Source organism: Piliocolobus tephrosceles, chromosome 10, assembly GCF_002776525.5.
Source record: "Piliocolobus tephrosceles isolate RC106 chromosome 10, ASM277652v3, whole genome shotgun sequence".
In the NCBI taxonomy this organism is placed as follows: domain Eukaryota; kingdom Metazoa; phylum Chordata; class Mammalia; order Primates; family Cercopithecidae; genus Piliocolobus; species Piliocolobus tephrosceles.
Window position 1 is genome coordinate 6,381,554 of NC_045443.1, and position 17,232 is coordinate 6,398,785.

General features: G+C 49.8%; 1 protein-coding gene across 1 annotated transcript in view; it reads right to left on the reverse strand.

Moving 5' to 3' along the window:
• The window catches only part of VWF (von Willebrand factor), a 154,612-nt gene that overhangs the window by 89,876 nt on the left and 47,504 nt on the right, over nt 1-17,232 (reverse strand). Inside the window, exons 12-15 of the mRNA XM_031936259.1 lie at nt 13,449-13,543; nt 11,044-11,204; nt 2,850-2,953; nt 1,132-1,270 (exon numbers count right to left, since the gene is read on the reverse strand). Of these exons, the coding sequence (XP_031792119.1) occupies nt 1,132-1,270; nt 2,850-2,953; nt 11,044-11,204; nt 13,449-13,543 (499 nt within the window). The remainder of the gene's footprint in view (nt 1-1,131; nt 1,271-2,849; nt 2,954-11,043; nt 11,205-13,448; nt 13,544-17,232) is intronic.

Sequence of the window (17,232 nt, forward strand, 5' to 3'; positions counted from 1 at the left end):
GTCTCTTGCTGCTGAGACTGGGGAACTTCCATACAGAACCTCTGGGAAAGCTCTAGAGGGGCGCATACCCCCCCGGCTCACAGGTTCCTTGCCTGGTCTGCATGCCCTGTGACCCCAGCACACAGCCTGCCTCTCTGGGCCAGCCTAGGTGTGAGGTGGGGACTGCTGCTGGCTCCGCCCCATGCCCAGTGTGCTCTACACGGGTGCTCGGTCCATAGTCACCCACGCTGCCTGACTCAGCAGCTCCTGCAACTCAGCCTCTGGGGCTGGGGCTCCTATGGGTTTGTGGTCTTCCATTCAGACCACACCAAGCCCCCGCCCACTCCACCTCCTGGGAATGGAGACGGAGGGACCATATTTGTTTAAAGCTTCACAGAGTACAGCGCCTCGGCTCTGGGGAGAAAAGCACTCATACTTCCTTGCTTACACAGTTGACGTCAACCAGCAAAAGAAACTTACAAGAATCCAGGCAGTGGGGAGTGGGAGGCAGAGGAGCTGTTGCCCACACTCACCGGTGAGGACTCCTGGACTCGTTCTCACCCGCTGGGCAGGATGACTTCCCGTGTCCCACACTCCCACTCCTCCCATTCTGAATTCTACCAAGTTAGAAATTAAAATGGCAGCGAATTCCACAAGGCCATACCACAGGCAGTAAACTCCAGGGGTCATTTCAACCACCCCCCTGTCCGGAGCCACTGCACAACACCTGCAGACTGTGCACTGCCCAGGGTGCTGGAAGGGAGGCTCAGCGGGACTGAAATCCCAGCCCAACCCACTCCCTCAGCTATGCACCCTGAGGCTGTGTCTACCAGAAAGAACAGATGCCTTATTTTAATTCCACATCTGTGCTAACGTGGACTGGCAGTAGCCTTTCTCCCACACCAATCCTCAACAAACAAGCTTCTGTCTCGTTTTGTAAGTCCCCAGGTGAGCAGAGGGAAAATGGACAACCACTTTGAGCTTCAAATCCCCTACCGCTTCAGGCACCTCTGTGAAGGACTGGAAAATACTCCAGTGGAAACCAGACCCAGAGTCGTTTCTGCAGACAGGCCCACAGAACCCAAGCTGAGGCACACCACGCACCCCTCCTAGAAAGAGACAGCACCCTCTCCCGATCTCCCCACCTCTCACCTGCACCAGAACGTACTGGCACTCCCCGGGGAACACGTATTTGAGCCCGTCGAAGGTGAGGTAGTGGGCCATGCCGATTGCGGAGCACGTGGCGTCACACACGTGGTCTGTGCAGTTCCACTTCCGGTCCCGACAGACACTAGGAGCAGTCATGGCAGGGATGACCAGTTGGGCACCTTGGGTTTGAGGGGCCCATCTGGGCAATACAGACAATGAAGGAACACAGAATACTCTGGGTGCCTCCCAACCCTCCAGGAAGCCCAAGGAAGATGAGGACCTGTAGCATGGAGTGTGGACTTCACAGGTCCAGCAATGGGCCCAGCGAGACACAGGGAAGCCTAGCTGCTCTCCCTAAAAGGGGGAAACTGAAGCAAAGAAGGGAAGGGGTTGTCCAAAGTGAGTCAGGCTGCCAGGGAGAAGGCCCAGACGCTCTTCAGGCCTCCTGTTACGAATTCGCTCAGCCTCACCCTGGAAGCCACATCTACCTGAGACTGGCCACAGGGTCTGTGTCAAACAGACACACAGAGGTTGAAAGCCTGAGGCTAACGGGAAAAGCAAGACACAACAGCGGGAAAGCCCAGAGTCTGGAAAAGAGTGATGAAGCATGCACTTCTGCCAGGAGCAGCTCTGTGCGCATAGCTACACGTTAACACGTACGTAGCTACATGTTAAAATCTATAGTGATCTGCCCACTGCCACATGTCCCACCCTGCCACCACCTGTAACCAACCAGAGCTGACATCAAGAAGCCCACTTGTGCGTCAGAGGTGGTAAGCTCAGACCTCAAGTCCAAGAGACAGCCCTCTCTGCCTCTGTCCAGTAGACCCCTTTCCAAGGCTGTGCATAGCCACAGAGTTAAAGGCAGGGTGAATGAGCAGGGTGAGGGGTTATGTGCAGGATGGCCAAGGAAAAAGGAGAAGGCAACCAGCCACCCTCGCCTCAAACCACGTTGCAAACCACGTTGCAAGCACACTCACGCTGTGCTCATGGACAGTGTAAGGCCTGCAAGGAAAGGACCCTCCAGACCCCGTGCCCACTGGCAGCTTGGCCACAAACCCAATGACTGGTGGGGCGAGGTCCCCGTCTTCCGTGGGGCCCATCTCCCTGAACAGAAATACAAGTTGAGCATTCCTAATCCAAAAATCTGAAGTCCAAAATGTTCCGAAACCCTAAACTTTGAGCACCAACATGACACCGTGTGGGTAGCTGAGAGGGTGACACCTTTACTTTCTGATGGTTCAATGTACACAGAACTATGTTTCATGCACAAACGTTGAAAATACTAAATACACACTAAATACGTTTTTAAAATATTGTATAAACTTACCCCCAGGCTATGTGCATCAGGTATATATGAACCATAAATAAATGTCATGTTTAGACTTGGGTCCCATCCCTAAGACACCTCATTATGTATATGCAAATATTTCAAAGTCCAAAATAATGCAAAATCCAAAACAGCTGTGGTCCCAAGCATTTCAGATAAGGGATACTGTACTAACCTGTTGAACAGTGTCTATGCAGGACAGGCACAGGTGATGAGAAAGATTCTCCCCATTTTACAGAAGGAGAAACACAGGCACAGAGGAAAGGCAGAGAGAAACCGGGTTCCCACAGGGGGCTGGAGTCAAGTGCAGAAGGAAGGTCCTGTGGCCGCGTGCGCCCTCACTCCACCCGCAGGGCCTGGGTCCCCAGGGCAGCCGCTCACTGAGCCTCACCAAGTGTTGCAGTCAATCTTCACTGCTTCTCCGGGGGCATACTCCTTGCCCTGATGGAAGCAGGGACACCTTTCTAGGGCCACACATCTGTTTTCATGCCGGACCTAAGGGAAAAGAATCCAAGTCTTCAGGGCCACAGTGACTCAGTGACTGATCTAAAGCCCTCCTCCAGCCTGCTTAGGAAGTGTTGTCTGAGACTTGAGCCTAGGCCCAGCACTGGAACCGGCACCAGGACCAGGACTGGGCCAGGGAACAGCTTCCACTACAGGCCAAGCCAGGACAGGGAGCCTATGCCCAGGTTGGGGCTTGGCAAACATGAGTTCCCATCTACATGGCTCCTCCCTGTCAACTAAAGACACTGACTGCCCTCTGCCCTCTCATGCCCTGCTGGGGCACTGTAACCTGGACACTTTTGCGAAGGTACTTCAAAAAATCATGTCCAGAGGCCTTGAAATGCACATATTCTTACACCTAGCCATCCCAAGGAAAGGATTTCTCTAAGGGAAATAGAATTATAGACAAAGATTGATGGAGAATTATTTATCATTGCAAAAAAAATTGGAAAACAATTAATAGGAAAATGACTAAATCCATTAGGGAATCGCCAGGCACCAGTATCCTATGGTGTTATTATAATGGCCCTTTGGAAGAATCTTAAATGAAGTGAGAAATACTTATACTGTTGATTTTTAAAATAGGAAGAAAAACTGTATATACATATGGTTCCAAATTTATATGTATTTCACAAAAGACTAGAAGAAGATACAGAATCTGCTTCCAGGTGGTGAGCTGGGATAGGGGAGTGGGAGGATTTTATTTTCTTTTTCGGTTTTAAGATTTTTTTTCCAAGTGTTCCTCAGTGAGCATGTATTATGTTTATAATTAAAGAAAATGAACACTATATTGAATAAAATTAATGTGTACTTAACACTCTGGAGGTGAGGGCCGAATGTTGGGCATAAGTAGCACTCGATCAGAAGTACAGTCTGAGGGCTGGTCCAAGCCTCAGGCCCCCATCCTGCCCAGCCTCCAGTATTCCGGTTCTCTCTCCACGGGGTATGCTTTACTTCCCCGTCCTCATACCTTGGGAAACTACTTACGTGAGCATGTTGTATTTCTCAGGTCTGTTGGGGCTGGGGAAAAAAAGAACTAAAGACCAGGCATGATGGCTCAAACCTGTAATCCCAGCACTTTGGGAGGCCAAGGCGGGCAGATCACGAGGTCAGGAGATCAAGACCATCCTGGCTAACACGGTGAAACCCCGTCTCTACTAAAAAAAAAAAACACAAAAAATTAGCCAGGCGTGGTGGCGGGCATCTGCAGTCCCAGCTACTAGGGAGGCTGAGGCAGGAGAATGGCGTGAACCCGGGAGGCGGAGCTTGCATTGAGCTGAGATCGCACCACTGCACTCCAGCCTGGGCAACAGAGCGAGACTCGGTCTCAAAAAATAAAAATAAAAAAAAAGAACCACCAGCCCCAGTGGGTTCAGGAAGAGTTGGCCAAACCCACTCTAAGCTCAACATGCAGACATGCTTCTGTCCCGACTCCAGAGGGCAGCCCTGGATGCCTGCCCTGGTGTGGCTTAGGCTTGGGGGCTCTCAAAGAGGCCTGGGTCACCCCCAGGTGAAAGACTGTCACACCTTGGCTCCAGAGCTACCTGCAGGGCGAGAAGCTCCTGGTCTAGACAGCTCCAGCTCCATGCAACCCACGCCCTCCCCAGACAAGCCCAAGCTCCCAGGCCTAGAGCTAGACAAATCCCTAGGAACAGGGCAATCTCAGGCTGAACAAAGGGCTTTCAAGGACCCAGGCTAGAATCGTATGTGAGCGCCGTGTGTGTGTTGGGGGAGGGGTAGGGAAATAGGAAGAATCCTCCACTACCGAATGCTACCTTCGCCCAGCCTCTGGAGGTGTCCCCGAATCCCTGGACCCCAGCTGATGAGGCAGAATGACAGGGCAGAGAAGATGATGCAGGTTGACCCCACTCTTGGTAGCTCGTACCTCCTGGAACCACTGTTCTTGGGAGGGCATGAGCTCAGACGCCCAGTAGGGAAGATGACACCTTGGTAGGATCTGGGAGGGACTGAAAAACTCTCTAGCAGAGCCTTCAAAGCCTCTGTCACAATTAGGGTTAATTTCCACATCGCCCCCATCCTGGATCAGCTCTGACAAGCCTGAGGCCGGCCACCTAGTGGCTGCTACAAGAATGACTGAGGCATCCCACAGGAACCTTACAGTCAATGGAAACCAGGTAACACGCCTCCTTGTAGCAAATACCACGTGGGACAGAAGTGCAGGGATGGACTCCAGGAAACAGAGCCAGGCTCCCCTCACCTCAGCACGTGTTGCCCCTAACCCTTGGACAGGTCTGGTTGGGGGCTCCCGGGCCGCTTGGTCTGCATGCTGCATGTTTTTACCTCTCACCATGATATTCAACCCATGGGAAAACCCACAATGCATTCATGGCCCAGGGAGTCCCTATCACCCAGCTGTGGGTCTATGGAAGCCCAGCCCTCCTCCAGTGGACACAACACTCCAGTCCCAGCTCGGGTGTGAGATAAAATGCCATGACTGCAGCCGACACTACCTCCCCCTTCTGAGCACCCACTGCAAACCACGTGGCTGCTCTCTGCCCTGACTCATGTTAGCGAGAGGAGGTTATTAATTCACGGACAACAGTATTATAATAGGACCTTGATTATTAAGTGAGGACTGCTATGAAGGCCACGGTGGTGTGGAGTTAGGTCCTAAGAGAGCTGGAGAGGAGATAAAACATAACCTTCAAGGAGAAGAAAGAGTTTCCAGGCCACAGCATGAGGCTTCGTGACTTGGGAGAGAAGAGCAGGTAACAATAGCCCAGCTAAACACACCCAGAGAATCCCAAAGCAGCAAAGACATTCAGGGAGGTGGAAATTCACAGAGGTGGACAGGTGTGGAAATAAAGGGGTGATTTAGGGGATGGACGGGGCCCACAGGGAGCTGTGCAGAGAAGCAGGACAGGCCAGCGCAGTCGTCCCCGACCGAGTTTTGTGACAAGTCACTTAAACCTCACAGTGAAAATGAAGAGAACCATCTCCGTCTAGTGTCTGTCCCTTTGGGACATCAGAAGGCTACTAAGTTAAAGTCTATGAATGTCCCCTGAAGACTTCAGAAGAAAGCCTGGCAGAAATACTCGTCCCATTATTCACCAACTCATGACCTCTTCAGTCAGAAGGGCTTAGGCTGAGAACGTGGCCCTACTTGTTGGTCCGCTTCAAGAAAAATTATAAAGTAGGAAAAAACTGGTCTTGTTACCTTTCTCTGAAAAGGCCCCATTGTCCCCAAACTCTCCATACATGAACACCATTGTGACCCACTCTCCAAAATCTTGTTTACCTTCCAACTGCCCTTCGTTCATTCTCCTACCCCCATCAGTACTTTCAGGCCACAGCAGCGGAACTCAGCCAGAAGTCTGCGAGGAGGAGAGTGATCTGATGGAATAACTCCTGCTGAGGGTGGTGACTCTTCCTATGAGGACTTATGAGGTTCCACTTTTCTTTAAACCTCTCGCTTGTTAACCAAAATGAATGTTTGCTTATTGTATTTCAGTAAGCCCGACTGAGTGACCAATCGTGGATCATGCAGGAGATATTTCCGAAACAGGCCCTTCCTGGGACATTTTAGAATGTACAATGCCCACATGTGAGGCCGCCTCTGGATGGGCCCTTGAACCCAAGCTCTGAAGTTTAAGAAGCGGTGCCCAACTCCTTCAGTCTTCATATGGGGCCAGTAAGGAAACTGGGCATCCTGGGATCAGGCACGTAAACACACTTCTCACCGCCAAGAGGCTCCCAACACCAGCAGTTTGGGAGATGTAGCTGCTATGTTTCAAAGGGTAGGTCAGCATCTCCCAGACAGAGGCCTAAGTGTTTCAGATTGGAGGAGCCCTGGTCTCAAAGAGTCAGGAGACCAGAATTTCCACTATACAACTATGAAGGTTTGACCTGGCTGTTACCTTTCTGTCCTCAGTCTCCTCCCGTGTGATAGAGAGGGGCTGACATAATGGGGCCTCAGGGTTTCTTCTTCTCCGCCCTCTACGATGCTCCTGGAGTTACCCCTGTGGCCAGACTCAGGAAGGGTGAGCAGGGCAGTGGGTTGTGCTTTGCCGTCACCTGGTGGTGGGAGCAGGTACTATTCTAACTTAGAGATGGACGCTTCAGGCAAGCATCACTCCAAGATTTTCTGAACTAGAGAAAAATACCTGGGAGACCTTCTAGCACAACTCCCTCATTTTATCGATCCAGTGGGTCTCAGAAAGTGAACACTAGGATCTAAAAAGCTGCTCCTGTGTGTGCTAATTCCCTGCAGCATCTCTGTTCATAGCAGGATTCATGGTTTCCCACCACGAACTTATTGTAATAGTTATCATTAAACCACCACTCACTAAGCACCTCCCATGTGCTCGCTGCTCTCATCTCCAGTCTTCCCAACAGCCTGTAAGCCAATTTTACAGATAAGAAAATTAAGACGCCAAGATGTTAAGTGACTTGCCACTCACTTAAGTAGATGTCAGGAGCCGGGATTCACACCTAGAAGTATGAGGTTCCGATACCATGCCATTGCCACGCGGCTTCTCTGCCCTTCATTTACCATGGTGTGGACCACTTAGCAAAGGGGCCCCCATCCTCATTCCCATGCCAGGAGACCTTTGCTGGATGGCAAGAGCAGACAGGGCCTGCAGCTTGAGGAGTCAACCAGAAAACCTCTGCTCTAAGCAGGTGCCAGGCCTGAGACAAATCAGAAAGAGAGAGGCTCTTTCTCTGTCCCCCAATATCTTCAAACAGGTGCTTCTGGGCGTACTGTGGACCCTCAGAGACACCTTAGAGGAGGAGAGACAATCTTCGGCTGAGAACAGGGCTGCTCAAAGTGCATTCCCTGGGCCAGGGCCAACCTGTGAGGGTGTAAGCCCAGAAACTGAGAGAAAATGTTTAGAAAATCTTAGGGAAATGTGGCAGAGTCATGTCATGTCTGTTGTATGTCATAAAAAGTGGGAGGTAAGAGTCTAGATTTGGGGATCATGAAAAGAAGGAAAGAAAACATTTTTTTAAGTCGGGGCATGGTGGCTCACACCTGTAATCCCAGGACTTTTGGAGACTGAGGCAGGCAGACCACCTGAGGTCAGGAGTTCGAGACCAGCCAACATGGGCGAAACCCCATTTCTACTAAAAATATGAAAATCAGCTGGGCTTGATGGCGGGTGCCTGTAGTCCCAGCTACCTGGGAGGCTGAGGCAGGAGAATCACTTGAACCTGGGAGGTAGAGGCAGTGAGCCGAGACCGCGCCACTGCACTCCAGCCTGGGCGACAGAGCAAGACTCCATCTCAAAAAAATTAAAAGAAAAAAAAAAAAAAAAAAAAGCTCGGCGCCCAGCCAAGAGTGCAGTGGCACAATCTCAGCTCACTGCAACCTCTGACTCCTGGGTTCACGCCATTCTTCTGCCTCAGCCTCCCCAGTAGCTGGACTACAGGCGCCCGCCACCATGCCCAGCTAATTTTTTGTTTTAGTAGAAACAGGGTTTCACCGTGTTAGCCAGGAGGGTCTCGATTTCCTGACCTCATGATCTGCCCCCGCCTCATCCTCCCAAAGCACTGGGATTACAGGCGTGAGCCACTGCGCCTGGCTGACAATATTTTTTAATTGGGTGGGATCATATTATTTTTGTCATTGCTTTTTGTTTTATTTTTATGAGAATTCATTTTTATTGTATTTACAAAAGCATGGGTTCACAACAGATTGGAATCTAAGAAAAAACATCCTTTACGGGTCTCTCCTACGGACAGCAGGAGGAACTGATGGGTGCAGCCTCAGAGACGCCTTGGTTGGTTACAAAAACAACACTTAAAGCTATTCCTACACTTCTGTAGAACTCTCTGGCTTTAAAGTGCTTTCACACACATCTCCTTGGGGCCCACAGCCATGCATCATGGAGGCAGAACAGAAATTAGGTGTCTACATAACACATGAGGTGACTGGGCTTCCGGTAAAGACTGAACTGCAAGAGCATGGAGTCGGAAAGCAGGGAAGCCTGGCCTCACGGGTTTGCCCTCTGTACCCCATTCCTGCTCGGTGCTCTTTCTGCTCTCCGTAGATCTGTCCCCAGGAAAAAGCCATTTCCCTTTCAAGTCCTCAGAAGAATGCAGAATCCATGACCCCTTCCTCAAGCCCTTAGTGACATCCCACAACCCTGCCCCTTCACATGGGACAGACTGGACAGAGTTACACCCCAAGGGATAATGTCTGCACCATCAGATGGGCCCAAACAGGGTGTTTCCAGGCCCAGCCCCATTTTCTTTGTGTTATGGCCAAGAACACGTGTCCCGTGCTGCAGCCAGCATGCTGCGCACACTTAATAAATTACACGGACTTCTCTGCTCTCTCGAATCTGGCCTCAATAATTTGCACATTCGCTGGCATCGTAATGAAGCAGTTGTGAAAATAACCCAATCTCTTACAATATGAACTTGCAAGTTTATAAGCCCCTGTGGCTGAAGTGCGAGTCACTTTGTCACGTGACAGTTATCCAAGTGCTGTCCTCAGAATGTATGCTCAGTGCTTCAGGAATGCCAACGAGCACCTAACAGGACAGCCACAGCCTGTATTTGAGGTCTCACTGTCCTCTTGGGATCTGGGATCATAATGTAATTATTGTGGTTATTAAAATTTAAGGCTATCTGTATTTTTTCCTTCATAACAAGAAAGTTCTTTTCAAAGCATATCCGATGCTGACACAGTCCTCTGAGTGATTCCTTTCCTGCTGAGTATGATGAAGAGACAATGATCTATGCCTTGCCCACACCAAAGCTCTGAGACTTCCTATACAAGAGGCCCCAGGAATAAAGAAGAGCAAGAAGGAAGATTCCCTTGCCTTCTCCTATTTCTTGTTCCTACCCAGGTCTGAGATTCCCCTCCTTAGAGACCCTTCGTGATAGCCACCTTCTGCTGAGGCACCAAACAGCCCTTCCAGTTCGAAGGTGCTCATTGGCCAACCACTAGCTCTCCTCACCAGCAAAGACAGTTCCAAAACCCTCAGTGGCTAAGACAGAGGAGGGGAGAATTAACAAGAGTTAGTCTCTCTGTTTGAGAGAACAAAAAGTTGAAGGGGAAGTAGAAAAACAAGCATCTGTCCTTCACACATGGCAATCCCAGCCTTCCTGAGACACACTGGTAATTGAGTCCATGTTCCCTCTACAGAATATCGACAGGTCCCACCGTCCAGCACACTGCCCCTCAAGCGGAGTCCTGGGCATCACTAAGTCCCCTCCAAAGCCATTTGAGAGCCACCCTCTCCCATTCTGGCCTCTACAGCCCCTGCCCCAACCCCTCACCATTCACGTTGGGTATAAGGAATTGAAGTCAGGGGAAAACAAGAAGACAGGATGCATTTTGAAAGAGAAACATCTGGAAGTTGCATCCTTCAGGGTGTATACGTCATCTATTTACTACTACACTGGCTAAGATTAGACTTGGGAGGGAGATGAGGAGGAGTAGGCATGCTCAGATCATTGCCATCAGCAGCAGAACATCCACATAGGAGCCAGAAGTCACAAATCAGCCCGGTCTTAGATGCATGGCCTCCATGCCTATTTCAGCCACCAGAGTCATGCAATGTGAAGAGCTGGCCAAGACCTCACGACTCACATTACAGATGAAGAAAAACAACGTTCACTGTGGGGAAGAGACTTGTTGGGCCCATGGCTTGCTAGTGACACAGCAGGGACATCAACGTCTTTTTTTTTGAAATAGTAAGTTATATGCATATACATCAATGACATGCAAATATATATGTCTCTCTCCATTTTCATAGCATGGAAGGCAGCCTCTGGGAAAATTGTAGTGGGAATGCTTGTTTTTATTTATAAGTATTTTCTGAAAATTCTTTGCTTCCTATGGCACTCCTGTAAGCTAAGTTCTTATATATTGTCAGATCCCGTGAGGACCAACTCCAGGCATTTTCATAGCAACTCCCTCCCTGACTTGGGCAGCTGACTCTGCCACAGAAAAGCCTCCCCTCCTCCACACCCCCATTACCAGCACTGCCTCCATTACCATCCTTGTTGAGCCCTTCTTTCTTCCTCTCTCTGGCTCCACAGCCCCCTCACTCATCCCTGCCTACAGGAAAACTGAAGGGCAGGTGCCAGCTCTGTGCCTGGTGACTTACCATGCCCGGGGGGCAGAGGCAGCCAGAGACACAGCCCATGCTCATGCACTCCAGGTCGTAGTTCTGGCATGTCTTAGCACACTCGAGCCCTTCAGCCCGCGGGTTGTCAGCGGGACACACCAGCTTGACCATGGGGGGCCGACAGGATAGGCTCCTTTTGCCTTGAAGGTAGGAAAAGCAAAGAGATGATTAGTGAAGGAGAATGGACCTACCTTCCACACTGTCCTTTGGTCCCCCAGAAGCCCTGACTAAATTCAAGACACTCAAGAGTTGCCTACTTGCAGGGACCACATGCTGACTGAGCCAGGTTCCCTGTGTGGGACTGGGAGGGCACCTGCTTACCTGGGCTTCTACCTCTGGCTTACGCTGGTGGCAGCTCTTCTGACCCCAGCTCTCATCTGATGTCCCATAATTGTCTTCACCCTTAACCTTGCTATATAGCAGGTTACACTGAATCAGGATGCACTGCAGAAATTTCCAGACCCGAGTGTGGGTGCTAAAAGGGAGTTTTAACAGCACCCAACAGAATCATTCCTAAATGGTTACAACTCATGTGGGGAGAGAAGGCCATCTGACCACAATGGCTTTAAAACAGGCCTCTGTGGGCATCAGCCCCTGCCCAGCCACTCCATGTGAATTTGCAACCCTTGCAACACTCCATCCCGACACTCCAACCTCCCTTCCATGCTGTTTCCCTCTGATATCCTGTATCTGTTCTTCTGACCACCTGATATACTACACATCTCACCTATTTGTTCACTGTCCTCCCCGGGCCACTGGGCCCACTAGAACGCATGTTCCATGAAGCCAGGAATTTCTGTCTACTTTGCTCATAGACATATCCTACTTCCTGGCAATTAGTAGGTATCCATGGCTAATTGGGTAATGCTGACAGCAGATGATTGATACAGCACCTGTCTTTCCAAAGCCCAGATGCACTTAATAGCATTTGTATCACATACTCGCTCCTGTGGGCAAGAAGTCAAAATTTCCTGGAAACTCTTGTTAGAAAACTGAAACTCCAAAAGGTTAAATGGCTTTTCCCAATCAGCACACAATCCCAGGAGTTTCCTGACTTTGAAAAAGATTACGTTTTCCAGTGACCAGACTAGAAGATTCTGAGCAGAAGCACGGAAGGTAGGTCTGAGAGGCAGAATGCAACAGAGACAGTGAGTGTGGGGGAAACGTTCTGATGGAGAGAAATGAAGGTGCAGAAGGATGGAGTGATCTTGAGGTCACAAGTTCTGGTCTGAACGTTTGAGCCACCCATGCCCTTGGGATCTTGCCCCAGCTCTAGGCTGAGACGTTCCCCAGTCGGTCATGCCGGGAGCCAGACCTCTCATGCAGGGCAAGCCAGGAAGCAAACAGCATGGCACAGAACTGGGTCCCTTCGACAGAAGGAGCCCTACGGAAAGTGAGAGGCAGAGAGGGAAGCAGTCAAGCTGGAGATTGAAGACAGCCATTTCTCTCTCTCCCACTGGAAGAGTCCTTTCTAAGCAAGGATAAGCCTTCTGGAAGCAAATAAGGGCCCTGTGATCCATAAATGTGAATGTGAAACCCCCAGTACAAGGTCAGCCCCTTCTCCCTTCTATGCCTGGTCCTTCAACAGTACAGCAGGCCAGGCACGGTGGCTCATGCCTGTAATCCCAGCACTTTGGGAGGCCGAGGCAGGCAGATCACTTGAGGTCGGGAATTCGAGACCAGCCTGGTCAACATGGCAAAACCCCGTCCCTACTAAAAAAACAAAAAATTAGCCAGGTGTGGTGGCGCGTGCCTGTAATTCCAGCTACTTGTGAGGCTGAGCAATGAATCGCTTGAACCCATGAGGCAGAGGTTGCAGTGAGCTGAGATTGCACCACTGCACTCCAGCCTGGGTGACAGAGTGAGACTCTCAAAAAAAAAAAAAAAAAAAGACAGTGCAGCCACCGTCAGGACCTTCGAACGGACAACAATGGACCCAACCCTTCTCTTTCTTTCAAACCCATCCCAGAAGCTTTCTAAAGAAAGAGCTGTCTTCATCAGCATGTCCATAGGAAACAAGAGGCCATGAAAGAAGGGTGACTGTCATCACAATCAAGGCCACCAACTCGCTCACAGCGATCCACTGGGTTAAGCTCTCCATGGGCAAAATAGGGGTCTCGCAGAATTTATCTGCAAGTCTTTCCCCTTACACAAAATCAAATACTTCTTGCCTCAGTGATTTGGATTTACACATGCAAAGACATGTCTTGGCCTGAAAGTCACTCACACAAATCCAGAAATTATGGCGATCCTGGGCAAAGCCAGACCCATGCCTGGATGCACACACACATCAGACGGTCTCACCCAGCTCTCCCCCACCATTCCACACGTGAGGAATCCGGGCAGGACGGAGTAAACCGGCCTTCCGTGGGGACAGTACTCACTGCGGTGAGACAGGGGACTGCTGAGGACAGCGTCGGGCAGCAAGCTTCCGGGGACTCCACTCATGGTGCAGTGCATGAAGCCATCCTCACAGTAGCTACAGAGGGGAAAATCAAAATGCCCAGCTTCGCAAGACTTGTCTACACTCGCCGCCTCCACATCCTCACCTCCCACTCACTCTCTGCCTTTTTCAACCAGGTCCCAGTCCCATAACCCCTCCTGAAGCATAGCTTGCAAACGCCACCAATGGATGAGCTCCACGTCACTAAATCCCGTGGGACTTTTTTCAGTTATTTTCTTAATTGATTCCGTTCAACATTATGCATCACTGTTGAACACTCCACTCTTCCAGAAAAACAAAAAATATTCATCTCTGCAGGTTTTCCTCCCACTTCCTCGGTTCCTCCTTCTCAGCCTCAGTTTTCACGTGCCCCCCACTGCCTGGCCTTTAAATATCGGCCTTCCCCAGGCTCTGTCCTAGGCTTGCTCCTCTTCTCACACTCTGCTGCCATCCACACCCCCAACTCCAATCACAGACATGACTCATGAATCTACATCAGCAGCTCGGACTGCTCCTTTGAACCCCAGACCCATATACTCAAAATGCCTACGTGGTCTCACTAATGTAGAGAGTCTCAGAAACACTTCAAACTCGGTACATCCAAAACTGAACTCACAATCCCCCACCAAAGGCAATTCTCCTCCAGGGCTGATTCATTGAATGGTGATGCCATCCATATATCACTGAAATTCATCTCCACTTTATCTCCACTGTCATAAGAGAAGACACTATCACCTCTTGCCTGGACTATGCAAAGTTTCCTGACTGACTGGATGAGTAAAATTTTATAAAATGTGTGTGGTTGCTTTGTATGTATGTATGTTTAATTTGTATAAATGATATCATATAGCACGCTGTGTTTTGCTTTTCCCATTGAGCACCTTGTTTGTAAGATTCATCCCTGTGAAGACCTGGACCACTTGTCTGTGGCTTCTGTTACACAATATACCTTTTACCCACTCAGTGTCCCAGTAATGGACACAGGTTGTCACCTGCTCCTCACCACCACAAAGCTGTGCTGAACATCTGCAGACATGTGTCCTAATGAACCTGTGTAAGAATTTCTTTAGTCTATCTGCAGAGGCAGAAGTGCGGGGATAGCAGGTATGAATATCTGACCTGCATATGATGTGCCAAGTACTCTCCTAGATGGCTCAACCCAGTCTATGCCCTGCAATAGCAGCTGAGGCCTCCATGCCCCTCGGCTCTGCCAACACTCAGCATTATCCAGATGTCTAACTTTTCCAATCTAACATGAAGTCATACTCATTGTTTTAATTTGCATTTTTCTGACTGTAATAATCTTATTCAGTTTTGTTTTGTTTTGTTTGGAGACCGAGTCTCACTCTGTCGCCACGCTGGAGTGCAGTGGCTCGATCTCGACTCACTGCAACTTCTGCCTCCCAGGTTCAAGCGATTCTCCTGCCTCAGCCTCCCAAGTAGCTGGGATCACAGGCATATGCCACCATGCCCAGCTAATTTTTGTATTTTTAGTAGAGACAGGGTTTCACCATGTTGGCCAGGATGATCTCGATCTCCTGACCTCGTGATCCACCCGCCTCAGCCTCCCAAAGTGCTGGGATTACAGGTGTGAGCCAACGTGCTCTGCCTGTTTTTGTTTTTTTGAGACAGTCTTATTCTGTTGCCCAGACTGGAGCTCAGTAGCATTACCTCGGCTCACCACAACCTCCACCTCCCGGGTTCAAGCCATTCTCCTGCCTCAGCCTCCAGAGTAGCTGGGATTACAGGCGTGCACCACCATGCCCAGCTAATTTTTGTAGACAGGGTTTCACCGTGTTGACCAGGCTGGCCTCAAACTCCTGACTTCAAGTGATCCGTCCCTGCCTCGGCCTCCCAAAGTGCTGGGATTACAGGCATGAGCCACCTTGCCCAGCCGACTGTAATGATTCTGAACATTTTTAATGCAGTTGCTGTTCAATAAATATTTGTTGAATGAATAAGAGAATCAGCCCTTCCCTTTCTGAGCACATGCAGAACCTGTGCCTTCTTCTGGTTTTTAACTAATACCTAGTTTTAAGAGAAAATTCCGCCCGCCCCCGTAAATGTCATGGTCTGTCAGTCATTTGGACACGACCCAAAAGCTTAATTTTCTAAAAAGTCTCGAAGATAGGTTTAAAATCAACTCCTGGCCCTGAGTCTGGTCTGCAGAAGAATAAATACTTGGCTGTGATGGTTGCTGGGATGACCAAGCACACAGTCTGCAGAAACTCCAGGCCACGGCGTTTCACCCTCCTGCCACCTTTTCACGACCAACACTAGCACCTGCACCAGCAAGGCTCATTCTCCAGTGTGTTGTCAAAAGAATAAAAATAAACAGCTGCACACAGGCCCCGAGGTCCTTCTGACACACCTTCTCCACGAAACCCAATTTTCTAAACGAAGTGGAAAGACAAGCTGCTCAATAGCTTTCAGCATTGGTGCCTAAAAGAGAGACAAGGAGGATGCAGACTTGGAGACGTCTCTGATGTCAAACCCTAAAAGGAGCCCAAAGCCAGGGTCGCTCCCCAGCCCTCTTCACCCAGGGGCTAATGCACGCCTTCTCCCACCTTCCCTGTTTTAGTGAAATAGCCAGCAACAGTTGCTGCCCTCCCAAGTCATACCAACTTCCTATAGCCTAGCCTCTTTCCTTAGCACTGAAACATGGAGGCCACCATGACCTTCTGATCGCCAAATTCAACCATCTATTCTCACTGAAATACAGAGAGTTCAAGAATCCCTGGGTTCTAGCCACTTGCTGGCTGATTTCGGAAAGTGATAATCTCTCTAAGTCTCCAAATCTTTACTAAAAAAGCAAGCCCTGCTTGCCCAACAGCACTGTTTTAAGGTCCCAGAGAGAAACTCCTTGAAAACTCTAGCCAAGACAACTACAACTGTAGTAAAACAGCACTGGGCTAAGGCCAAGAGATCAATTCTGCAGAGGATGTTGTCCTACTCCCTTCTGCCCTTCATTTCCATGATACGGCACCGCTTGGGCTCTGTCCTTTTTATAGGCCTTTGATCTCTGGCCTCTCATGCAACCCTTTTTCTTCCTCTTGCCCTCTGAACATTTCCCCAAGTTCTGACTCAGTCCTCTCTTCTGCCCTCTGGCCCACTCCCTTTAAGGATCCTCGCTACTCTCATGGCTGAAACTGTCACCTCCATGCACATCTTTCTCTCCAGCTGCAACCTCTCACTCACCTTCCAGACCCATTTCAAGCTGTTGATTCCATTTGTTCATGAAGATGGCAACTCAAAGTCATCAAGGCCAAAACCAAAGTCATCACTTGCCCTCTACCTCCAGAGGGCCCTCTTGCTGTTCTTGCCGTCACTGTCCTCAGAGCTCTCACAGCTATTCAAGTTCAAAACACCAGGGCCATCTGCAACAGCCCCTCCTCCTCGCAAATATCCCACTAGTTCATCTGCTTTCCCAGCGTCTCTGGCTTCTGGCTTCCACTCTCCATTTCCACTGCTATTGCTTGATCCAGGGCCTCACCACCTTCTTATCAGTCAATGTCAACATTTTCCTGTAGATGCTCTCCCTGTTGTCATACCTTATGCAGCTCCCAAAACCCATTCCCTAAAGTTATTCTTGGATCCTATTTGTTCCCTGCTGAGAAATGTCCAGGGGCCCCATTCCTACTGCTCCAGCATCAGTGCTCACCCCCTCACTTCTGAAGACCCCTGAACCTCATCCCAACTTCCCTCCAGTCTTAAATCTTCCTTCA